The 27,230-nt window shown below is 39.0% G+C and overlaps 1 protein-coding gene across 2 annotated transcripts; it reads right to left on the reverse strand.

Annotated features, from left to right (window-relative positions):
* NDC1 (NDC1 transmembrane nucleoporin) lies at nucleotides 1-27,230 on the reverse strand. Of its 2 annotated transcripts, none has more exons than XM_070745944.1 (18): nucleotides 27,103-27,230; nucleotides 23,633-23,753; nucleotides 22,972-23,073; nucleotides 20,985-21,165; nucleotides 19,430-19,568; nucleotides 17,666-17,774; nucleotides 16,274-16,325; nucleotides 14,248-14,380; nucleotides 13,895-13,987; nucleotides 12,626-12,707; nucleotides 11,742-11,900; nucleotides 9,684-9,941; nucleotides 9,445-9,563; nucleotides 7,182-7,232; nucleotides 6,510-6,573; nucleotides 3,795-3,895; nucleotides 2,306-2,466; nucleotides 1-291 (listed from the first exon to the last, which is right to left on the reverse strand). In XM_070745944.1, the coding sequence occupies exons 1-18, from the start codon at nucleotides 27,133-27,135 to the stop codon at nucleotides 228-230; spliced, it is 2,022 nt and encodes a 673-aa protein (XP_070602045.1). In that variant the 5' UTR covers nucleotides 27,136-27,230; the 3' UTR covers nucleotides 1-227. The 2 variants fall into 2 exon arrangements, with proteins under 2 accessions (XP_070602045.1, XP_070602046.1); XM_070745945.1 differs by having other exon boundaries at nucleotides 17,666-17,771; nucleotides 27,103-27,178.

Consider the following 27,230-nt stretch of genomic DNA (forward strand, 5'->3'; position numbering starts at 1 on the left):
TTTAGTTTAAATATCTTTTTATTATACAAAATATCAGAGTAAAACAATCCAAAAATTTAAAAAAATACATGTATATGTATTACAAAATACATACACATCAACTTATGAGTTGCCAAAAAGAAAGAAAAAAAGTACATATTTGAGAAGTCAGTATGATAGATTAAGTCACTTTAATTTTGTTTTGACCCGAGATTGCTATCCATCTCCAATACTATTTGGCTTCTCTATTATTCCTTGAAGTCCAAGAACTGCTGCAGTCTTTTCTTATGCTCTGAAGACACTTGTACAGCACTAAAAAAAAAAAGAGAGCGAGACAGAGAGATTAGAAAACCTAATTTGCAAAACCTGTTCTAAAATACACACTATCAAAAGTTGTGATGACCTCCTGGAACATTTTCTAAATAACCTTGGCTGAAGAAAAGGGATCTGAAATAAGAAACTTAAGAAGGCAAATTCAGATGTCAATTATTTCCTCTAATCCTGGTATGGCTTTAGCCCTATTTAGACATTTGTTGAGAACACATGTCTGAAGAGCATTTGCCTCCAGAAGGCAGCCTCCACACTACCTGCCTTGCTGGCTCTACTCTAGTCTTTCCACATTGAATTTAAGGATCTCAAGCATGTTCAGTTGAATGTATTTATTGTATTTTTCACAGTATAAAACACACCAAAAGGAGGGTGATAATTTTGGTACCTCTTATACTCTAAATGTAGCTCTTTTTTTAGCCCTAACTATAGTAGCTGCTAACGATCTTTCCAGCTCTTACCTTGCAGGCTGCCATTGTTTCTCTCTGCGAAGAATGTTTTCCAAGACCTAAGTCTTTGCAGGGTTTTTTCATTGCTCTAACTTGCTCTGAATAAGTTTCTTTCCAGCCCTAACCAGGTGTTAACAATGTTCCCAGCTCTTCCCAGCTTGCAAGCTCTTTCTGGCTTGCAAGCTCTTTCATTGTTACTCTCTGCAAAGAATGTTTTCCAAACCCTGTCTTTGTAGGGGGGTTTTTTCATTCTCTACTTGCTCCGAATGTTTCTTTCCAGCCCTAATCAAGTGCTAACAATGTTCCCAGCTCTTACTGGCTTGCAAGCTCTTTCATAAGTTTTTTTTAAAAAGCCCTAACCAGGGGATAAAATAATGTGCTGAAACTGACCAGACTAAGGACACTATAGCCAGATTCTTTTCCCTATTTTCCTCCCCAAAAACTAAGGTGCGGTTTATACTCTGAAAAATACGGTAAGCTCACTCCAAACTGTTTTCAATACAAAGTCAGCTGAAGTATAGACTATTTTTTAACCTTTTTTTTTTTAGATAGATACAACAGGCTTAGTTGTTGCTGCTCTTCTTTTCATACTTATTTGATATAACAATGCATTAAATCTCATTGGGATGTTATGAAGGTGCTTTTTCCAAAAGGCAACTGACCTTCCTTGGTCTTTTTCTTTATATATTCTTTGCAGTCATCTGGTTATATCCAGAAGCATATACCGCACCCTTAGTTTTTTGGGAGGAAAATAGGGGGGGGGATCTGCCTACCAGTTATCCATCTGGCTAGCGTCCTTAGTCTGATCAGCTTTTGCACATTGCACATCCCATGGTTAGGGCTAAAAAAACCTTCTTCCAAGGGAGTAGCAATGAAAAAAGCCTGCAAAGACTTAGAACTGGGGAAAAAAACCTTCTTCGGAGAGTAGCAATTTAAAAACCCTGCAAGACAGTAAGAACTGGGAAGATTGTTAGCGCCTCATTAGAACGGGAAAAAAAGCTTCAAAAAACATACATTTGGAGTATAAGACGCACCCAAATTTTCAGCCTCTTTTAGGGGGGGGAAAGGTGCATCTTATTTATTTATTTTATTTTTTTATTTATTATTTAGATTTGCATGCCGCCCCTCTCCGCAGACTCTGAAAAATACGGTAAATCCTTCTATTCTATCCTTATACTCTGAAAAATACGGTAAATCCTTCTATTCCCCACCAGTTAGAATTGAAGAAGCTTTTTGGATGAAAAGTGAAATGTTTGCAAAGAAAAAAAACCAAAGAAAAAAGGCCAGTTGCTTTTTGGAAAAAGGTCTTTGGAACAACCATGACCTAGATCAGAGGTCTCCAAACTTGGCAATTCTAAGACTTGTGGACCTAGATGTTTGACAATCTCTATAGACATTTCAATGTGATGATTAAAGTTTATCTTTTATTCAGGAGCTCAAAGTATTGTAGATAGTATTCCTCCCATTTTCCGAATAATAATCCATCACAGTTTTTAGATCAGAACATTAGGAAATGAACACTAATACATTTTTAGACCCTCCAAACTCACTTTAAATGTTCTCCAAAGGTTGTGGTTATCCTGTAGATTGCAGTTTTTAGTGATGATCTCAAAGCAAATCGAAGGGTCTTGTAGGAAGTGTCTGCAAGATTTCCTGACGTTTTGGGAGGTTTGCTGGAAACATGAGGAAGTTTGAAGTGTTTGTCCATAACCTAGAATGAAAAAAAAACCCAATAAAGAAACATACTGACAACATTTATAGGCTTATGTAAAAAAATTATATACTACTGTTCTATTCTGGGCTTACTCAGATTGAAACAAAAGGCGAAAACCCACAATTTAAGCTTTGAATTACAATCTTTATATTAAAAAGAACACATTAGAATAACCAATATACAGTGATACCTCAACTTACAAACGCCTCATCATACAAACTTTTCGAGATACAAACCCGGGGTTTAAGATTTTTTGGCCTCTTCTTACAAACTATTTTCACCTTACAAACCCACCGCCACCACTGGGATGCCCCGCCTCCGGACTTCCGTTGCCAGCTAAGTGCCCGTTTTTGTGCTGCTGGGAATCCCCTGAAGCTCCCCTCCATGGGAAACACCACCTCTGGACTTAGAAACATAGAAACATAGAAGACTGACAGCAGAAAAAGACCTCATGGTCCATCTAGTCTGCCCTTATACTATTTCCTGTATTTTATCTTACAATGGATATATGTTTATCCCAGGCATGTTTAAATTCAGTTACTGTGGATTTACCAACCACGTCTCCTGGAAGTTTGTTCCAAGGATCTACTACTCTTTCAGTAAAATAATATTTTCTCATGTTGCCTTTGATCATTCCCCCAACTAACTTCAGATTGTGTCCCCTTGTTCTTGTATTCACTTTCCTATTAAAAACACTTCCCTCCTGAACCTTATTTAACCCTTTAACATATTTAAATGTTTCGATCATGTCCCCCCTTTTCCTTCTGTCCTCCAGACTATATAGATTGAGTTCATTAAGTCTTTCCTGATACGTTTTATGCTTAAGACCTTCCACCATTCTTGTAGCCTGTCTTTAGACCCGTTCAATTTTGTCAATATCTTTTTGTAGGTGAGGTCTCCAGAACTGAACACAGACTTCCGTATTTTTGTGATGCTGCAGGGGAATCCCAGCAGCGCAAAAACAAGCGCTTCGCTGGCAATGGAAGTCCGGAGGTGGGGTTTCCCATGGAGGGGAGCCTCAGGGGAATCCCAGCAGTGCAAAAACGGGCGCTTCGGCTGGCAAAAAGGGTGAATTTTGGGCTTGCACGCATTAATCGCTTTTCCATTGATTCCTATGGAAAACATTGTTTCATCTTACAAACTTTTCACCTTAAGAACCTCATCCCGGAACCAATTAAGTTTGTAAGACAAGGTATCACTGTATCCTATTTAACCATAGGAAAAACATTTAAATAGACTTTAAAGGAATCAGAAAATTAAATCTTTTTTAGTAGCATGTTACGGCTTCATACTTCTTTACTGTGAAAAGAATTAAGGCTTCTTACCTCCTGAAGAGTTAGCAAAGTACTCAAAATTGCTGGCAGTGTTGTCTGAACCACACCATACCTATCTTCAGTAAATGAGGCTGCTACAAGATGGGATAAACCTTCAGAAAGAAAGAGTAATTTTTAATTCCAACCGATTACCGTATTTTTTGCTCCATAAGACGCAGTTTTTTTCCTCCCAAAGTAGGATGAAAAATCAGCCGCGTCGTATGGAGCGAAGATGCAGGCAGGGAGGGGGGGAGGCGCTGGAGCAGAGGGGGGGCGGCGGTCTTCATCTGGAGACCGCCGCCTCTGTCGCCGCCTCTCCTCTTCCCAACCCCGAAGAGAGCCGCGCCTTTCGGCCTCCGGAAGTGCTGGGCAGGGGGACGCCTCCGTCTAGGAGGCGGAGCGGCACTGGAGGAGCGTTGGCGGCTCCGAGCCTTTGGGAAGGCTACGGGAATCGCTTCAGGAGGCGGGGAGGTCTCGAAGACCCAAAACCCAGCCAGTTGCTCGCAGCCGGTCGGCGGAGAGATGCGGCAGCCAAGGGGAAGCGACAACAGCTGCTGCCGTTCTCACTTCAGTTGTTTTGGGTAACCTTATTAACTTTCCCTTCCCGCACTCCTCATGGCTGTGCGCTCTTGGCTTTCCCGCTTCCCAAGCTTGGCCACCGCAGCCAAGCAGAGCCTGAACGAGAGATTCAATTTTTCCTTAACAAATCATGTTTAAAGTTCAAATTACAAAAGAAAGGCTTAATGAGCTGTCCTGAAACATCTGCAGTTTACAAACCAAAATTGAAAATTTTGCAGATTAGGCAGTCAAAACTTCTTGTGGCATAACAATTTGGGTGAACCTCTCTGGGTATGCTAATCATTAAGACTGATGAGGTTATTGGATGAGGTGTATTTCTTTAATGGTCAATTGCCACTCAACAACTTACTGAAAATGGTGGTAGATGACTCATAAAGCTATTTATCATTTCATTGTTTTTTCACTTTTTGCAGCCACATAAGTGGATTTCAAATAAAAACTGTTTTACAACAAAATATACAGCCCTCCCATTTTCCAACTAAACTCATCAAATTGTGCTATTGTCATATTGTGGAAAGGAATGTTTTGTTTTAGAATATTCACGACAGTCAAGCTCTCAAATGTTTTCTGTGCAAAAACAAGTACTGTTTGTATATTTTCCCAATTCCCCTAGGGCAGTGTTATTGTAATAAATATTTTAGCCTACTTTTTGGCTCAAAATATTTTTTTTCTATTTTCCTCCTCTAAAATCTAGGTGCGTCTTATCAGCAGGTGCGTCTTATAGAGCGAAAAATACGGTAAATGTCATGAAATTTAAGATTGCAGTGTTTTGTCACGAGACACTCAAATTTACGGAGGTTTGATTTTCATTTTCACCAATCTTCCTTTCCAACAATGCAAAACCAGCCTCCTCTTAACTTAACAGCCAATGGATTCCTAAATCTCTACTCTCTGAATTTCCCAGCCAATGCGGTCATTGCGAGAATTCCAGGCGCTGCGATGTGCACTAACAAGAAACATTTTAGGTACTATAACAAATCAATAAGACTGATTGTTGCAAGTATGGCTTTATAATACATGTGATTTTAGTGATGTTTTAAATGGTTTTTTTACTTATATTGTATTTATACTTGTTAGCCGCTCAGAGTCCGATCGGAGTGAGTGGCCTTTTGTAAGGGAGATATTTTCCTCAATGTCTTGTTCAAGGCTTTTATGAAAACTGTGTGGCAAGCCATTCTTCATTAACAATGGAGGATTCTCTGCCTGAGTCCAAAATCTAAACACATTTTTTTACAAACCCCTGGATAAGTAAAGTTCCAAAGACTGGAGGAAAGACAGGAAAAAATAGAAGAGAATCTGGAAAAAAGCAATATCCTGTACACTGGTCTACCATCTGTCTCCATAAGGGGGGTTAGTGGTTCATTAAGCTTTTAGTATAGTGTTTTATTGTTTATTTTCTTTATTATGTTTTGTAATCTTCCTTTGAAATTATATATATATATACCCCCCCCACACACACACATATGAGACGGTCTTGGTATATTCGGGTTTCTTCCCATGTAGGATTTGGAAATTTCTGGCAACGTTTCGACGAGGTCCCACTCGTCATCTTCAGGCTGGTGTTTCTGTCCTTGTTCTAGGGCGAACACTGCGAGACCTGAGCTGCCTTCCTTCTATAAATACTGGTGGCTGGGTGTGGTTTGATGGCTCAGCAATTGCCTGCTGTGTAGAAACTTTCTGGTGAGTCAGTGGGATAACATCTGGGGTCGTTGATGTAGCTGAGGTATGCTGATTAGTTAATGGTTGTAGATTAGGCGTGATATCCTGAGTAGTTGGGTCTTGCAGGCTACTTGATTGTTTTGCAATGTGTGTTCTGAGTCTGGTTTCTATGGCTGGGATACGTTTGAGGGCTGGTTTCCAGATGTCTGGTAAGCGGGAGGTATCATCCCGCTTGTTCATATTTTGGGGATGTTTTTCTATCTCGAGAAGGCAGCTCAGGTCTCGCAGTGTTCGCCCTAGAACAAGGACAGAAACACCAGCCTGAAGATGACGAGTGCGATCTCGTCGAAACGTCGCCAGAAATTTCCAAATCCTACATGGGAAGAAACCCGAATATACCAAGACCGTCATACCTGTACCCGTGAAAATCTACGAAAACATATATATATAAAAATCTCCTTTTTTTAGGAAAATGAATAGATTATTTACCTTCCAAAGCCCAAATATGCATTTGGGTATCCGAAAACAGTGCTTGGACTGATGCTTCAGGGTGCTGAAGAGTAAAATGTTTTGCAAATTAATCAATGAAGTTAGCTGCAGATTTTAAAATACTAATAGCAAATTTAATCAAGAGTACATAATGTGTTAATAGTTTCAGTGTTCAACTGATTAATTCTAACGTCCTTGAAAACCAGGTTGCTGATAAATTCAGTTGATTATTAAAATTTAAATCAGTAGTTAAAATATAAGTTTCCAAAGTATCATTTCAAAAATCACTGTACAAAATTCTAGTTTAAGGGTTAAATAAAAGCATTATGAGCCATGGTGGCAGTGGTTAGAGTGCAGTACTGCAGGTTACGTCTGTTGACTGCCGGCTGCCTGCAATTTGGCAGTTTAAATTTCACCAGGCTCAAGGTTGACTCAGCCTTCCATCCTTCTGAGGTGAGTAAATGAGGACCCTCTTTAAACTGCTTAGAGAGGGCTGTAAAGCACTGTTTTACACTGCTTAGAGAGGGCTGTAAAGATTTTTTTTCACCTTCAGAATTCAATTTACCATATTGCTAGGTTTCTTAGGGAGATAAATGCTAAGTGCTATTTCTATTAGTAAGAATACTTGTCATCCTAAAAAGGGCAATGATTGAGTTACACATGCAGTCTTACCTTGTTGAAAAAATACATTATCAGAACTCGTTTTGACAGGAAATTTTTCATCTGGAAGAAGAAGAAATCTATGAAGAACTAAAGGATATATCAATTCAGAATAATATATAATTCCAGTTGTAAGCTTTAACCAAATCTTTTCTGCTATACAGAAAAGTCCTCGACTTGCAACAGTTCATTTAGGGACCTTTCAAAGTTATGTCTCTGAAAAAAAGTGACTTATAAACATTTTTCACACTTATAACCATTGCAGCATCCCCCTGGTCATGCGATCAAAATTCAGACGCTTAGCAACTGATTCATATTTATGACAACTGTGGGGTCCTGGGGTCATGTAATCACCTTTAATGACCTTCTGACCAGCAAAGTCAATCTGTGTTATTAACTTAACAACTGCAGGGATTTCCCTTAACAACCGCCTTCTGCTGCACGAGTCCCAGCAAGCAGCTAGGTCCATAGAGTCAGCCTTCTCCAGGTCCCATCAACTAGATCAGTGTTTCCCAACTTTGGCAACTTGAAGAGATCTGGACTTCAACTCTCAGAATTCCCCAGCCAGCATTTGCTGGCTGGGGAATTCTGGGAGTTGAAGTCCAGATCTCTTCAAGTTGCCAAGGTTGGGAAACACTGAACTAGATAATGTCGTTTGGCTGGACCTAGGGGAAGAGCCCTGTCTGTGGGGGCCGCGACCCTCTGGAATCAGCTCCCCCCAGAGATTCGCACTGCCCCCACCCTCCTCACTTTCCGTAAAAGTTTAAAGATCTATCTATGCCGCCAGACTTGGGGCCATTAGACCGTAGCGCCCTGGCCGACAAGTATAGAATTAATGACTGTGTGAATGGGAATGAATGATTTTAAATGTTATTAAGAGTTTTTAAAGGTTTTTAGCTATATTAATTGGACTTTTTTGATATGTATATTGTATATTGTTTTGATATGTTGTGAGCCATCCTGAGTCCCCGGAGAGGGGCAGCATACAAATCCAATAAACAAACAAACAAAATGAGGCAAGAAAGGTTTTAAAACAGGGCAAAACTCACTTGACAAATGTCTCAACTTAGCAACAGAAATTTTGGGCTCAATTGTGGTTGTAAGTCGACAACTGCCAGTACTTGAGTGGAAAACAGAGCACAACTGGATTTCTAAGAATACATCAAATCATTGTCTTAAATGGGCCTCTTCTCAAAATTGGTGGCTTGAGGGACACTGGACCGGGACTCACTGCTCACAGTCACTCATGCCCTCATCACCTCGAGGTTCGCCTTCTGCTGCACGAATCCCAGCAACCGGTTAGGTCCCACAGAGTTGGCCTTCTCCAGGTCCCGTCGACTAAACAATGTCGTTTGGTGGGACCCAGGAGAAGAGCCTTCTCTGTGGCAGCCCCAACCCTCTGGAACCAGTTCCCCCCGGAGATTAGAACTGCCCCCACCCTCGTTGCCTTTCGTAAAGTTCTTAAGACCCATCTCTGCCGTCAGGCATGGGGGAACTGAGACATCTCCCCCGGGCCTATACAGTTTATACATGGTATGTTTGTGTGTATGTTTGTTTTTAATAATGAGATTTTTAGTGTTTTTTAAATTTTTAGATTTGTTCTAACATTGTTCTTGTTATTGTTGTGAGCCGCCCTGAGTCTACGGAGAGGGGCGACATACAAATCTAATAAATAATAATAATAATAATAATAATAATAATAATAATAATAATAATAATAAAAAAATATGCATTTTTACCAAAACTTAAACTAGCTTCCTGGAGTTCTCTCTCTGCCACTCTAGCTGGACCTGCATATAAATATGATGCTATGAATTATGTTCTGCGTCATGGCCGCCTTTAATCAAAATAATCAGCTGAATCAAGGAGCTTTGTGCTATTTGGGTATGATCCTGAGCTATAAATATACCCAAGTCTTAAAATGATTGGAATTAATCCTTCCCATGTAAAAAAAAGAAGACGAAATGCACTATGTAAGTGAACCTGATTAACAACCACTGGTTTAGCAACTGCTTGAACTTATAGCAGTGCTTAGCAAGTGGTACCTATGATCAATCCTTGGAGTTCCAGCCATTGTAGTAGTCCTACAATCATCAGAATCTGGGCACTCAGTGACTGGCTTGTAAATACACTATCCAGTGGTCACATGATACCCATCTTCACACTAGTCCCCACAAGCAAAGTCAATGGGGAAGCCAACAGGTCGTCACCAAGGACCACCTGGTAAAGAAAATATACCGTGCAGACGAATATACTGCATGGTTCGTGGTAATACCTGTTCTTTCTTGTTCTGCAACCACATATAGAAAGAACCTGGCCCTGCTACTTCCTTCGCATCTTTTGCAACCACCATTACTGGCTGAGGTTCATCAGGGAAGCTTGTCAATTGTAGATCTGTAAGAAAAATCCATCCCATTTTCTTTTTAAAAAAAGTTATTTTCAAAAAAACAAAGTTCCTTAATAATGATCTTACTGGTCGATCAAGATCAAAATTGACATAATAATATTTCCTACCTGAATTTGATGTCCAGAGTTTTGGTCCTCTTCTCATAATATGGGGACTTTGGACAGATCCATGCCAAGGAGAGTTTAACTCCAACAGTCCAGGCTTATGACCCAAAAGGGAAGTATTAAAAGGTGATCCTAAATTGCTTCCAAGATCAGATGCAGGTGATGTTTTTAAGGGCAACAGAGACGATTTAAGCAGGGAATGCGTATGGGCTCGAGGAAATATGCTGGTCCTTGGCGTCTGAAATGAGCTTTCTTCAGGAGCTGCTCCAAGCAAGGAATCATATTTTAAAAAGCTACATTCAGGATGCCTTGCACCAACAAAATAAATGGAAGCTGCTAACTCAGATGCAGCGAAAAACAGAGTTGATTCCTTTCGTAACTTGTATGAAACACACACAAAATAATTACTAGTACAATTTCCAGAAAAGCAAGACTGCTAAGCTCTGAAGTGGCTGTGCTAAATCAATATTAAACTATCATTCTTCTCAGAATGGGCTTGATTAATTAAACATGACTTTATTGAGAAATATCTTACTACTATCCAATATTTTGCATTTCTAGATTCACATTTTGAAACAGATTGTGGAAGCAATTTAAATAGATGTTTATATATAACTGTATAGCAGCTGAAGTGATTATTATTAAATGTACTGCAGAAAGGACATTTACAAAGACAGAAAGTGGGAGAGTGATTAAATATATTGGGTTTGATTTAGCATGTTGTCTAAATTCCACCGCTGTGGTTTATAAATCACAATTTATAGCTTAATTTGGGCTTCTTCAACAAGCCATGGTTAAGACAAGCCATGACTTATAGAAAAATGTAAATCCAATAATGAATCTTCAAGTTACACCTGCAGATTATGTGGTACATCATAGGGTGTTATATGGTTTATTTGGGTGGGGGGAGCTTACTTTTCAGGAATGTCTTATTTTTGGGGAAGCATGGTATAGTGCCAGCCATTATCTATGATGTACCACATAATCTGCAGGTGTAACTTGAAGATTCATTATTGGATTTACATTTTTCTATAAGTCATGGCTTGTCTTAACCATGGCTTATTGAAGAAGCCCAAATTAAGCTATAAATTGTGATTTATAAACCACAGCAGTTTATGTTAAAATTATCTTAAAAACTAATCATTTAAAATCGAACAATCACATGCATACTATCACATCCAACACAGGGTGTTATATGGTTTATTTGGGTGGGGGGGAGCTTACTTTTGGGGAATGTCTTATTTTTGGGGAAGCACGGTATAGTGCCAGCCATTATCTGTGTTGGATGTGATAGTATGCATGTGATTGTTTGATTTTAAATATTTAGTTTTTAAGATAATTTTTAAAATTAACTATTCTATTAATTGGCTTAGAACCGTTTTATATATAAGCTAAGTGCTTATTTCAGGGTTCAAAAAATATAAATCAGGGTCTTATTTTTGGGGCAACATGGTAGATATTATATTAAGGGCACGGAATAGAAATGAACAGGGTTTAAAAGATTAAAGTAGCTAGGAGCCTTTCAGTCTTGAAATCTTTGAAGATTATTTTACGATGTTACCAGAAAGAAGGGGGCCAATTTATTTCAGGAATTTGAGAGTAGAATTGAGAATGTGAAATTATTTCCACTTTAACCCTGACTCCCTCATCTAAAGAAGTGGCCCCACATATTTCTTTTGAGCTGATTTGGAGGTTATCGTGGACACGCAATAAGAATGAAAATATTTGCTCTCAAAAGTGTTACATTCTCGAATTTGTGTGTGTGTGGGGGGGGGGGGGGAATCCCCAAAAGGTAAAACATAGAATAACTGAAATTAGACTACTTTTACGCTTAGAACCAGACTATTTACGGGACGATCTCCTGCCACACACCTCCCAGAGACCAATTAAATCCCACAGAGTTGGCCTTCTCTGGGTCCCGTCGACTAAGCAATGTCAGTTGGCGGGCATGTGGAGGAGAGCCTTCTCTATGGTGGCCCCGGAACCAATTATCTCTCTGCTGCCACCTAGCAATCATCTTGGCAACTCAGATTTGGTGTTGGATTAAACACTGCCCATTACCTGGAGAACTGAAGGGCTGTGTCAAGTCTCCTGCAGATGGCTGTTTCAATCTTCCATTTGCAGCGGCAATCTCTTGTTGGATTATCAGCCTTTGTGTCAGATCACTTAGTAGGTTCAAACACTCCCCACAAATTGAAGTCCAGTTGTATGGATGGCCACCTGTCAGCAATACACAGAATGCCAATGAGTACCTATCACAATAATTTAAAGTCCCTTCAATTCTGATTTTATGATAACAGATTTAGAACAGAAATAATACCACTTATCTGACAAAAAATGTTTTACTAATACTAACAGAAATAATCATTTGTTGTAATAGCATCAATCAACAATATGAGATAGTTTTCTAATCTAATATACATAATCGGACAACATTTAATAGAGCAATGTTTGCGGTACGGAATTTACATCTCCAAATAATATGATCAGGATTCTAATGTTCCTAAGCTGTTAGGTTATCAGAATCAAGCCTACACATACTGGAATGTCAGAAGTGATAACCTGATATATTATATATGGATTTATTGGCCAACAAAAATTTAGGAAAAATATGCAAGGTAATTATTCTAATTGTCATGTTCTATTTTACACCTCTTTATATTCACCAATGGACAAAAAGTACAAATATTTTTTTTAAAAAACTTAAGATATTTTCTTAGCCAGTTTTCTTCTGACCTTAAATACTTCGAATTCCCCAAAATATGTGGTTTTATAAAATTGTATAAGTAAATATTAAATATTCATAATAAAAGAGTAAAGCTACGTCATACTCACATCCAAAATATCAAATGCACGCAAAACTCTTCTCAAATGAAACCAATTTATTTCACACTCTTTATTACCTCCTTTTTCACTTAGTAAAACATCAGTAATTTTTCAAGTACCTGGTTGGCTGAGGCTAAACACCTCTTGACGACGCACGGAAGAATATTGAGAAAGAAACATCAGGTCCTGTAAAGCCAAAAACTACAGAGAAATATTTTTTTTTAGAAATAATGCAAAGATGACTTAATTTGCTTTCTAATTTCCAGAGTTGAACCATAATCATACAGTTTCTTTAAAAAAAACATTAAAAAGAGCAATCAGAACATATGGGTGGATTCACAAACTGAATTAAGACATAGTGCAGTTTGCTTGGCTTTGAGAATGGACAAGGTGCTAATCTAGCTTCTATAATGGTGGTAGACTTTAAGAGAAACCCTTCCACCTCTCACAATACTAGACAACACAGTATCAACAGTAAAGACCTTCAAATTTCTAGGTTCTATCATATCTCAAGACCTGGTCACCTAACATCAAAAACATCATTAAAAAAGCACAACAAAGAATGTTCTTTCTGCGCCAGCTCAGGAAGCTCAAACTGCCCAAGAAGCTGCTGATACAATTCTACAGAGGAATCATTGAGTCTGTCATCTGCACCTCTGTAACTGTCTGGTTTGGTGCTGCAACCCAACAGGACCAACACAGACTTCAGAGGACAATCAGAACTGCAGAAAAAGCAATTGCTGCCAACCTGCCTTCCATTGAGGACCTGTATACTGCATGAGTCAAAAAGAGGGTGGGGAAATATTTACTGACCCCTCACATCCTGGACACAACTCCTACCTCAAAACGTAGCTACAGAGCACTGCACACCAAGACAACTAGACACAAGAACAGTTTTTTTCCAAACGCCATCACTCTACTAAACAAATAATTCCCTCAACACTGTCAGACGTTCTACCAAATCTGCACTTCTATTCTACTAGTTTTTCTCATCATTCCTATCACCCATTTCCTCCCATGTTGACTGTATGACTGTAACTTGTTGCTTATATCCTAAGATTTTTATTAATACTGTTTCTTCATTGCTTATTTGATCCCTATGACAATCATTAAGTGTTGTACCACATGATTCTTGACAAATGTATATTTTATTTTATGTACGCTGAGAGCATATGCACCAAGACATATTCCTTGTGTGTCCAATCACACTTGGCCAATAAAATTCTATTCTGTTCTATTCTATAAGCTACAGGTAACTTGTGATTTTGACATGCCAACGAATAATTAAAAACTCAATTTTGTTGCCAAATTCTCCTTGTATTATTTCTATTATAATTGCACACATAATCATACCACCTGGCAGCTTCCGCATCCAAACAAAGCCATACCTTTAAAAGAGGTGGGGGGTTGTTGTTTAAGATTTTAGGTAAACACTGGTCTGCTTCTTCTGCAAAAGTTGGCTGGACAGGAAAGTGATGTGCCTGAAAATAGAACACACTGCAGCTGAAGCAAGACCAAGAACTCATCTTTAAATTGATGGTACTTAAGACACAATAATCACTTGCAACCTTGTCAAAGTAGCAAAATCAACGGATTGATGGCAATGTTCGTTATTCAAAATAATGCCATGATGTTGACTTTATTATAGCAGAAGTTGTATTAAACAGCGGGTTTTTGAAAAGAAAGCTACTTTGAGAGCAGGGAGAGTGTGTTTGTGTAGCAGGGGGCCTTTGGCACCCACCTCAGTTGAAAAAATTCTGAAGAGAAGCCATGCAATGTACCAAGTCATGAGTAGAAACAAGCCACATAACCAGCTATGATACAGGAGAGACAAATCCAGAAGACCAGCCACTGTGTCTAGAAGAGGGAGATTGCTGAAAGACAAATAAACAAATAAAAATGAAGAGCTTATTTCCTTCCCAATATACAAGCAACCCCTGGCTAGTAAGAATATACAACCAACCCCTGGCTAGTAAGATTTATGTATGGTTATGACTGAGTAGTATTGTTTGTTTGTTTAGGGGGTTTTAGCCATAGTTTTAATTATTGGATTTGTTGTACATTGTTTATTGTTGCTCTGAGCCGCCCTGAGACTTCGGAGAAGGGCGGCATACAAATCTAATAAATATTATTATTATTATTATTATTATTATTATTATTATTATTATTATTATTATTTAGATTTGTATGCCGCCCCTCTCCGCAGACTCGGATTATTATTATTATTACTATTATTATTATTACTATTAATTTATCAAAAGCACAACAAAGATGCATTTTCAGTCAGTTTGGTTGACGATTGTTCAATATATGGTTATTGAGTTGATATCATCACCAATATTTTAGAATAAGTACCGTATTTTTTAAGAGTATAAAATGCACTTCCCCCCCAAAAGAGGCTGAAAATTAGGGTGCATCTCATACTCCAAATGTAGTTTTTGATAAGCTTTTTTCCAACCCTAACAAGGTGCTTAGGTGATCTTCCCTTTGCCTGCTTTTTCTATTGCTGCTCCCTCCAACAATCAGCTGAGTCTTTTTTCAACCCTAAGGAGATGCTAATAGTGAAGGATCTTCCCTGCTTTGCTAGCAAGTGATCTTCTGCCTTTTTTCAGTCCTAACAAGGTGCAAAGGAGTGAAGCATGCTTTAGCAAAGCTTTTCTCATTGTTTCTCTCTCTAACGAGAGAGAGAAGTGAAGTGTTTTAGAAACTATTTTTTATCCACAACCAGGGGATAAAAATCCAAATAAAAAGTATAGAAATCCAAATAAAAAGCAAGGATGTGCACTCAAAACCAGCAAACTAATGTGCTGAAGCTGACCAGATTGAGGACTAGCCAGATGAATAGGCAGATTGGATTTTCCCTATTTGCGTCCCCCAAAACTAAGGTGTATCTTATACTCTGGTGCGTCTTATACTCCAAAAAATACAGCATATGCTGTTTTTTATGAAAAACATTTTAAGGAATTGACTTATTAATGTTATCAAAAAGATACAAAAGATACAAAAAGATATTGACAAAATTGAACGGGTCCAAAGACGGGCTACAAGAATGGTGGAAGGTCTTAAGCATAAAATGTATCAGGAAAGACTTAATAAACTCAATCTGTATAGTCTGGAGGACAGAAGAAAAAGGGGGGACATGATCAAAACATTTAAAAATGTTAAAGGGTTAAATAAGGTTCAGGAGGAAAGTGTTTTTAATAGGAAAGTGAACACAAGAACAAGGGGACACAATCTGAAAGTTAGTTGGGGGAAAGATCAAAAGCAACGTGAGAAAATATTATTTCACTGAAAGAGTAGTAGATCCTTGGAACAAACTTCCAGCAGACGTGGTTGGTAAATCCACAGTAACTGAATTTAAACATGCCTGGGATAAACATAGATCCATTGTAAGATAAAATACAGGAAATAATATAAGGGCAGACTAGATGGACCATGAGGTCTTTTTCTGCCGTCAGTCTTCTATGTTTCTAAATGTTTCACAGAAATAGTTTATAGCCCTATTGGATTCATGCTGTCACCTGCAAATATGTGTCCCTTGAAACCATTGTACAGAGTCCTTTCAATTTACAGATACATTCTTAGAATATAATCCCTTCTTAAAGCACTTTAAGTCTTCACCAATAAAACATACTTAAGAAGCAAATTTTATCCTACACTTCATCACAGCCTGTGAACTTAATTGGAAGCACTTATATTGCTTTTTTTATAGTTTACAGAGTAGGGAAGATACAATTCAACATCAATACATGTTTATAGGTACTAACCTATCAACCCGAAGGTTCATTGTGGTCATTATCCATGTCTTTGGAATATAACCTGAGAAATCGTAAACAGGACAATCAATGGGTAACATCACAGCAGATATTGCTTTGGTAAATTATGCATAACTTTCAAGCAAAAAATTATACTGCCAATACAAAACCCAAAGTGTTTGATTTTTAATATACTGGTCTGGGTCTAAATTCAGTTAGAATAATCTGAGCACTAACCACGGGGCATGGTGGGTTATAATAAACCTGTTCCACTGATTTCAAAGTCTCATTATGTCAAGATCACAACACGATATAAATACATTCATATATGTATAGACTGCTCCAGGTGAAAAGAACTGAATTTGGACCCTACTGAGAAAGACACATCTTCCTTCTGTGACATCTTAAGGGTGGTACCAATACTATCAAAATGAAAACAAAAGTATCACTATGAAGGGGAGGAGAGAGTGATCCTTGTTCTCAAGTAGTTTCCTCTCACCATTTATACACAGATGCATTTTTTTACATTTTACATTATTAACAACACCCAAAGAAATATTTCTTGCATCTTGTAGCAAAACACGTTTTTCTATGCTCTATTAACTTGGACTTCTAAAGTCATAGTAATAGATGTCATCTGATTGAGTTACTGAAAATTAGCTGCTATACTTAGCTTAAATAAAATAATCACATGGAACAATCTTGTTGTATTCCCCCAAATGGGCAGTTTTTCCAGGGAGCCAGAATGATATAATGATACTCAAGGCAATCAGACTCAGACTTGGAAGAAATAAATTCAAGTCCATTCTCAGTCATTAGCAGAATCAATCACTCTCGCCTCTTATCTTATTTCACAAGGTTGCTGTGTGAGAAACAATGAGAGGGAATGTTGTGGACATAGATCTTCTGCTTCTGAAAGAGGGCACCATATACAGTGGTACCTCGACATACGAGTTTAGTTCGTTCCAGACCCGAGCTCGTAAGTCGATCAACTCGCATCTCGAACGAATGCCTTTAGACTTTGTTTTTCGCCCGAGATAACTGGAATCAAGGAGATTCTTGCGCCACCTAGTGGAAGCTCGGCTCGTATCCCGAATTTGAGCTCGGGTGTCGAACAGAAATTTCGCTCGCGTCGCAGCTCGTAACTTGGAATACTCGCATGTGGAGCAGCTCGTATCTAGAGGTACTACTGTACAGTAAATGCAATAGATAGGCTCCTCCCACATTTATATTGCCCATATGGATATACAGAAAAAAAGAAAAGGAACAGTTGCAATAACTCCTCTTTCATGGATCCCAGGACCAAAAGTTAGATTCATCCTGTTTTAAAAACAACCTCATTGCCTCACCTCTTTCTATCGTTTTGCAGAACAGGAAAGGAAGGGATAGAGAACGAACTCTTACCAAAGAAATAATAAACAGCACAGAAGTTCCTAACCATATAAAGCGACTCCACGCAACTATGTTTTGCCAGCAGTGGAAGAGATCTTCTGAAGCGGAGATACTTGTACTGCTGAAAAAATTATATACATATATTTTTGAATGGAATATATTTATTGAACGTGATGACTTTTTCATGCTTTAATGACACATTACAGGTGCTTGCCTAATAAAGCTTCAGGTTAAAGTTTTATTTTTTTCCTACTTTAATACAGTAAAATATTTATTAGCTAGGGCAAGGACTCTGATTTACACATTCAGCTATACATCAATATACTTTTTATAGGTGCTTTATCGCTTTGTGACATATCCCATGAGAAGCACTCAGTACAAGGATGTTATAGTAAGTGTACTTCGACAAAATCATTTTTTTTCATACATTTTGACATATGGTCTCCCTTATCATCCCAAGACTATGCTAAGATCTTTCCTTCGTCTAAGAAAGAATGGTGTATTTTACACATAGCAGCATATTTGATAGTGGAAATGATAAATATCAGATTATTTGTCCACGTTTAGAGCTCATTTATTCCCCATATTATTGATCAGTCACGTCTCCCAATTATTGTACACAGAACTACTTCTTCTCTACTTGAATTTTAAACTGCACTAACATCCTTGCAACTTTATGTGAATTCATGCAGCTCTATGTTTGGTTCCAATTTTTTAAAAAACAGTCTGGTACCATCATATAACAAGTCTTCCATTTCTGGTTTTGCTGATGACTAAGCAGATCTTCCAAAATAGATAAACTTGATCTAGGCAAATTAGATTAGATCCCACAGAGTTGGCCTTCTCTAGGTCCCGTCGACTAAACAATGTCGTTTGGCGGGTCCCAGGGGAAGAGCCTTCTCTGTGGTGGCCCCGACCCTCTGGAACCAGCTCCCCCCTGAGATTAGAACTGCCCCCACCCTCCTGGCCTTTCGGAAACTCCTTAAAATCCACCTCTCCCCAGGCCTATATTGTTTATGTATGGTATGCTGTATGCATGTTTTTTAAATTATGGGTTTTTAGTTTTAATTATTAGATTTGTATTGTACATTGTTTTTTCTATTACTGTTGTGAGCCGCCCTGAGTCTACGGAGAGGGGTGGCATACAAATTAATTAATTAATTAATTAATTAATTAATTAATTAATGCAACAAAATGGACAATACAAAACTGGTGTCGGTACATGGTAGAACACATTGTCTGAAATTATGGATATAAAGATGAATGTGATTAATGAAAATAAAGTGCAGGAACTGATGGGACAGGGTTAAAATTAGTAGAGTTTGAGACAAGGTATAAAGAACAAACTGGAATCTCTCTATAATTTGTAAATATTGTAATGTTCTTGGTTTAAAATGCTATAAATAAGGTACCCTCTCATTTTGGTGGAGGGATCTGAATGTTGGGTGGTGGAAGTATATCACTGTGCACTATGGTTTATGTAGTGTGTATCAGTTATTATGATAAAAAAATTAATAATTTATTTTTTTTTTTTAAAGAGAACCGGTAGCAGAAACTATAAGTAGTCCGGAGAACTGGCAAATACCACCTCTGGCTGGCCTCAGAGTAGGGCGGGAATGGGGATTTTGCAGTACCCTTCCCCTGCCACACCCTCTAAGTTATGCCCTCCAAGCCATACCACGCCCACCAAGCCACGCCCACAGAACCACTCGTAAAAAAAATTGGATTTCACCACTGGGTGTCAGGTCTTCATGCACTTGCATTTTATGAACTTACTTGTATGGCAGGAAATGGGAGGTAGTTCAAATTGTTGACAAGGTATCGAAGACTGTAACTGTAACCCATAAAAGCTCCAAGGAGTAAAAGGAAGAGATGATACTCATTCAGGCATGCGTCAAGGGCAGCATCAGCAGCACTGCAGCAAAAAAGCAATTTTAGTTTTTGATTCACTTTCAAAAATATAGTACAGTACCTTGTCTTACGAACTTAATTGGTTTCCGGAGGAGGTTCGTAAGGCGAAAAGTTCGTAAGATGAAACAATGTTTCCCACAGGAAACAATGTAAAATCAATTAATGCGTGCAAGAAAAAACAACAAAGCAAAAATGGCACTCCGCTGAGTGCTGCCGCCCGGCTGTCACCTTTTGAAACAGCCGGATGCTTCTCAGTGTTCTCCCGAATGCCGAACCCGGAAGTTCGGCAAAAGTTCGGGTGGCAGCCAAGAAGCCCTGCCACCTGGCTGTTGCCTTTTGAAACAGCCGGGGGGGCTTCTCGGCGTCCTCCCAAACCCGAAGTTTGGCCGAACTTCCGGGTTTGGCATTCGGGAGAACGCCGAGAAGTCCCCCAGCTGTTTCAAAAGGCGACAGCCGGGCGGCGGGGCTTCTCGCCGGCCACCCGAACCCGAACTTTTACCAAATTTCCGGGTTCAGCGTTCGGACAGCGGGTTCGTAAGATGGAAAAAGTTCATAAGAAGAGGTTCGTATCTCTGAAAGTTCATATGGCGAGTGGTTCATATCACAAGGTACTACTGTATCTGATTTTGCACTCCTTAAAAAGATCTATATGGAATGTTGCAAACTGCCTGATATCCTGAGTTCAGAACTCCAGGAATTTTCATTCGATAAAGTTCAAAAATATCTGGAGAAAGCTGGTTTAAATACATGATCATTTGGCACTTTTGGAAGGGATTTTTTGTAAACTAATTCCCCTTGTTTTTAAAACAAAACAGCAAAATTTCATGAGGTCTTTCCTACAGCATAAGTGCCTTAGCTGCCACTATCTGACAGGGATGTTCAAATATTACAGGACTGTAATTAATAGCAGTGAAAATAGTTTTTTCTCAGTGATTAATGTCTCAGAAGTAAGAAGCCTCAATGTGAGTTCTACTCAAGAAAGAAAATATTTCTGCTTACGGCTGCCAATCATTTTTTTTACAACGATTTAATCCTAAAGAAGCAATTGGTCTGAACAAAATTATTTGTGTTTATTTCCACACTTGAAATAGAGGGAGTAGCAGAGAAGGATCACTATTGGCCTTGTTTATACAACATACATGAATAGCTAAGCCATTAAGGCAAAAAAACCATGATGTCCAAACCCAAAAATTTGCATTCCCTCTTTGCTGTGGGGAAAGATTAGAAACACACCCACCAGCCTGCTATGCCATCCATTATGGCTTGTCTGTTGCTGGACAACAAAGATCAGAGAACCGATCTGAGAAAAACTCTGGATGGGCCAAAGTGTGTAAACAGTATTACTGTATAACATTTTTGCCAATGTTGTTTTTATTCATTTTTACATAATACGTATAAACGGAAAGATTCGGGATTCTACCTTTCTGTAGTGGTAGCTGTGCAGGGCATGGACAAAAAGAGGAACTTCCCCTTGGTCATAACTGCAGCACACCAAGCCACCAGCATCCCCATCACAGCATGGGCAATTGAATGGATCACCTGCTGCGGGTGGATAATCTTGCTTATTAAGGCTAATCGGGAGCAGTGAATAGAAGGCACAACTGCAAAGGAAAGAAAATGACATTAACCATCTCCTCCTAAAAACACTCCCTTAAGTTTCTCTCCTATTGCATCACGTTCCAAACCATGGCATTCCAACCACCCCCATTTATTTTAATATTGGTTAGCTCTTAATATAAAAGATATTCATATTCGAACCGCCCTGGCCCATCAAACCACCTTCAGAGACATTTTCAATGATAAAGGCCAGCTTGGTGAGAACTCTGTTAATTCTATATACATAACTGGTTGGGTTTGGCAATATACAGGTAGTCCCCAACTTACGACGGGGATTCGTTCCCCCAGCCCGTCGTAAGCCGAGTTTGGTGTAAGTCAGAATATTCCGATTTACATGAATATTCCGACTTACACAGTGGCGGCAGCAGCGGCGGCTTCTTCAAGGGACCAACTGCCAGTCCTTTTCAACGCTGCGTTGCTGCAGCCTCCAAGGCTGCCGCCGCCACCGCCTCCGTTTGGGCAAGGGGTTGTCCGTGGTGGGCAGCCTCAGAGGCTACAGCAGCACAGCGCCGAGAAGGACCGGCTGTTGGTCCCTTGAAGCTGCCTCCACCTCCGTTCGGGCGAGGGGATCTCCGTAAGGTCTCCGAAGCCGCCACCCACCACGGAAATCCCTTTGCCTGAATGGAGGCGGCAGCGGTGGCTTCAAAGCTGTCCCCGGGTTGTCGTTATGATGAAACATCGTACGTCGGGGAGGATGTAACCCGGGGACTACCTGTATAAAGCAACTAACAATGTGTGCTTAAATGTATTGAAACACTATAGTTTTAAGAGTTAGTGTTATGGATTGCCATAAGAGGGAACCAGAAGCGTGATTCTCTCTCTCTCTGAATCTCTCTGCTATTTCTGTTCTCTGTGATTGCTGTAGTAAGATCTGGGTGTTAAATGCTGCTTTATGTATTTGTAAGCTGAACAAGTAAGGTTATAGTATTGTATATGTATTGAAAATTATTAACTGATGTGACTGCGTATGACTAGGTCTGTTCAACTTGACTAAGATATTTGCCAAAATATATAATATTTTATATCCTTTAATGTATCACGTTTGTTTGACTGAACCATTACTCGTGTCTCTGGGCTATCAGCTGCTAGAACTCCATGTTTCCTCTGTGTATGTGCCTCTTTGACAACTCAGAGATCACTCTGCACACTCCTTAACAAATACTTAGATGCTGATGATTCAAGGAACAATTGGGAAAACTCAATTTGTCTTTAAGAAATAAGAGAGACCTTAAGGCTGAAATGAAGCTTAAATGTATTCATTCATTCATTCATGATTTCTATGCCAGACTTCTCCAAAGACTCAGGGCAGCTTATAACATATAAAAACAGTAGGTTGCAATAAAATTAAATCCAATTAAATTTTAAATTACATAACTATCTAAAATCCCTGGTTATATTAAAACCAATCATACCCATTCGTACAGCAACTATACAATCATTCGTTGGCCAGGGGTTAAGATCCAATCAGCCCAAGCCTGGCGGTAGAAATGAGTCTTAAGACTCTTATGAAAGGCGAGGAGGGTGCAAGCAATACGAACCTCGGGGGAGGGGAGCTGATACCAGAGGGCTGCCCCCCCCCCAGAGAAGGCTCTTCCCCTAGGTCCCTCCAAATGACCTTGTCCAGAAGGCCAACTCTGTGGGACCTAACCAGTCGCTGGGATTCATGCAGCAGGAAGCGGTCCTGCAAGTAATCTGGTCCGATGCCATGTAGGGCTTTATAGGTCATAGACACTAAGACACTGATCAGGGTCAGGCAATGCATCATATTCAATGTGGCTTTCAGTACCCACCTGTGTGAAACTGAACATTGAAGACATTTATTACCAGTATCACCGCAGATAGCAGTAGTATGCAAAAGAGCACACACGATGTATACAAATCATTGAAAGAATCTGGAACAGAAAAAGTGAACTATAAAGCAACTATAACCGTAACAACAGTTTAGGACCTATAAGTCTGAATAATGCCCTAAGATTCTCTGCACTGAAGATATTACCTAACTGGATAATGAAAGGTCTATTTAAAAACAACCAAGCTCAGAGGCCAACAGAGATTCCATAGTCTCTAGTACAATTCGCAACTCAGTGCCCATAGTTGCATGTCCAATCCATGCATGCAAGAGAAAATTTTACTGGGCTTTCCCCAAAATATTATTTTTATCTAACTTTAATAAAAGCTAAGAGCTGACGAAAAGCAAGTAAATTATTCTGGCAGTTCCTCTTAAATTGACAACATTTTGTCAGATGGCTTTTCTCATTAACTAAACCTGCAATTAAATTAATTAGAGGTTATCCTAAACTATGATCAGAGATGTGACAATCAATTTGAAATGCTGCATAAGTGTTATAAACATAATAAGTACGAAGCAGCGTGATTAAATACAACAAAGTACTATGCAGCAGCATTATTCTGCAGCTCCTTTATCCAACATGGGATACATTTGGTACATACCTGTGACCCACTGAATAGGATGGAAGAGGTCGATACTGGTAATGGTGATGAACACGGCCACACACAGAGGAAGCAATAGCACAGACCAAGCAATGCTTACTGCTGTTCTCCATCTTAAGATCTTTGGTAGGGGGGGAGGGAGAGAGAGAGAGAGAGATAAATCAACACACAAATTATCAAATAACTTTAGATCAAACATTTGCAATTTTGATGGATGGGACAAGGTTGGGAAAAGAGAAACATGACTTTTAAAAATAAAAATTCTGGCCACATTTGGCCCACACATACTCAGTTATATAGAAATATGTCACATACATCTAAATTGAGATCACAGTGGAATAACTGAAATAGTTTTTAACCATAGAATAGAATAGAATAGAATAAACAGAGTTGGAAGAGACCTTGGAGTCTTCTAGTTTAACCCACTACTTAGGCAGGAAATCCTACATCACTTCAGACAAATGGTTGTCCAACATGTTCTTAAAAACTTCCAGTGTTGAAGTATTCACAACTTCTGGAGGCAAGTTGTTCCACTGATTAATTGTTCTGTCAGGAAATTTCTCCTGAGTTCTAAGTTGCTTCTCTCCTTGTTTAGTTTCCAATCATTGTTTCTTGTTTTACCTTCAGATGTTTTGGAGAATAGGTTGACTCCTTCTTCTTTGTGGCAACCCCTGAGATATTGGAACACTGCTATCATATCCTTCTTTTCATTAAACTAGACATACCCGGTTCCTGCAACTGTTCTTCATATGTCTCCAGTCCCCCAATCATCTTTGTTGCTTGCTTATTTGTTATAGGTCCTCAGCACAAGGGGAGTTAATTTGAAATTAACTTCTTCTAGCACCCAGGAATGAGAATTGGAGACAGAACAGGGGCAAAATAGGGCAATTTCAGCATCATCATTTCTTTTCTTAGATTTTTTAAAAAACTCTTCTACAAACTCCCATCCTTTCTCATACTACGGGCAGGATGACCAGGCTTCCACAAACTTTATTTTGCTCTTATATTTCAATAACAATAAAAGAGGAAGCATGAATTTGCCAATTTGACTTGGGTACTGGCCAAGGGGCCAGCAAACAAGGGAGCCCCTCAGGTTACTCCATTAAAAAACTTTGTTTCATATCAAACTAGATGCAATATGGTGCACAAACACATTTTAAAAATACATTACGATTGGCAAATTCACTAAAATAATCCAGAGACTGTGGGAAAGAGAGCACTTTTATAATCATAGATGAATTCACTCTTGGAAGTCAGTGATCTCAAAATCTATACAGGCAGAGTGAAGCACACTGGAAAGAGATGACAAATTCTGATTCTAAATCTCCATTCACACAGATGAACATTTACAATACATGTTCTGTAAGTTTTATTAGCACATGGGGTTAGCCTATGGATCAGTTTTCAAAGGCATGTACAGTTGTCAATCCACAAAAGTTCTGTATTTCTCCACCACAGGAAAACAAGGCCAATTGTATCTAAAAGAGTTTTAACATACTTGGACAGCATTTTATTTAAAAGTACTATCTACTGTAATGAAGAGGATGGGGAAAGGGGGCTCAGTCCATCACTTTTATTGAGATGGGTTACATTTAACTCTTTCTCTCCCTGACATGCTAGCTAGTCTGATCACTGATGCCCTTCATGTGTGTAATTTGCGATTATTTTGGAGGATATTTTAATTATCTTATTAGAACTGCTCTAATAGATAAGCTTTTTCAGTTGCAGAACTGATCAATTATTGCATACTGATATAATAAAGTATGCAAATGCAGTATTGACCTTATTGGGGATGAATGGGATAAAAATATAATTAAACATGCCCCAATCCTTAGCCTCAGATTCCCAACTTCCTACTTTTCAGATGTGTTAGTATTTCTATGATTCCCAACCAACTTGGCCAAAAATTGGTTGGGACCTCCGAAAGTTGTAATTCCAAAATATCTGGTTGTCATTATATTGGGAAAAACTAAAAGTTATTTTCCTTCTAAAGTTATGAGCAGCGGAATCTCCATTTCCCATGCTCAATTCCTTAAAAGGAGAAATCTTCCAGGACTAAGCAATTCAGCAAAATTTCATTAGTCTATCCCCTTCTCCTGATAAAATTGCAAAATAATAATAATATTAATAATAAATAAAATAATAATTAATAAATAATAATAATAAATAATATAATAATAATAATAATTATTTATTAGATTTGTATGCCGCCCCTCTCCGCAGACTTGGGGCGGATCACAACAACAATAAAAACAATGTCAAATAATGTCCACAAATCTAATAATTTAAAACACTAAAAAACCCTTATTAAAAGCAAACATACACACAAACATACCGTGCATAAACTGTATAGGCCTGGGGGAGATGTCTCAATTCCCCCACGCCTGACGGCAGAGGTGGGTTTTAAGGAGTTTACGAAAGGCAAGGAGGGTGGGGGCAGTTCTAATCTCCGGGGGGAGCTGGTTCCAGAGGGTCGGGGCCACCACAGAAAAGGCTCTTCCCCTGGGTCCCGCCAGATGACATTGTTTAGTCGATGGGACCCGTAGAAGGCCAACTATGTGGGACATAACAGGTCGCTGGGATTCATGCGGCAGAAGGTGGTCCTGGAGGTCATAACCAACACTTTGAATTGTTACCGGAAACTGATTGGCAACCACTGCAGACTGCGGAGTGTTGGTGTAACATGGGCATACCTAGGGAAGCCCATGATTTATTATAATATAAATAATAAAATAAAAATATAATAATTATAATAATAATAATGATAATAATAAATTTCAGGACTTAACATACTGGCTGGTTTCATACACAAACTTAGTGATAAAGTTATTATTTATTTTAATTGTTGAATGACAGACAATGTTGGCTTCACAAAAGAATACAATGCCACCTTTCGTAAATCACAATTACTGGATTTGCACACCTTTACGTGCAAAGCAACTGCCTTATGGCTTAGCTTCCCATGTCAATCCAGCCCCTTGAAACATTACTTATTTGTCAAGTAGGTATTGGTGGTATACAAAGATATAATAGTATTTATACACGTGATACTAGTAAAAAAGAAACATTAGGGCAGGAGACGGAAGGCACTCTGGTGCACTTATGCACGCCCCCTTGCACTTATGCACACTTATCACGGCTCCTTTCTTCGTTAAAAGCAAAGGATCTGCCAGTGGCAATTTCAGGATTTTTCATGAAGCAAAAAAAAAAAATCCAAATTAATAGAAAATTAATTTTTTTTTTAAAAGCGTGGCCTTTTTATATTTTCAGGTCTATATTAAGAGTCATTGCAGGCGCATCTTGACATGAATTCCCCAAATGAATCCACTAGTTGCAGATTGTCGTGCGAAGAAAGGAAGCAGCCGTTACAACATTTTGGTATCACGAATCATTTGATTCACCGCAGCCGCGAAATATGTGGATAACCGGCGTGCGCGGCGCGTTTAGCACGAGCGCGGAATCATACATACACTGAGCTGTTCCCGCGTTGAAACATCTCCCATCGTGCAAAAAGGCAATGAACGACCCCGGTTCCCGGATGTACTCCCAGCAACCCCCGCTCTCCTGCCAGTAGTAGGGCAATGGCTTCAGTGACGTC

The sequence above is a fragment of the Erythrolamprus reginae genome, chromosome 3, assembly GCF_031021105.1.
Source record: "Erythrolamprus reginae isolate rEryReg1 chromosome 3, rEryReg1.hap1, whole genome shotgun sequence".
NCBI lineage: Eukaryota > Metazoa > Chordata > Lepidosauria > Squamata > Dipsadidae > Erythrolamprus > Erythrolamprus reginae.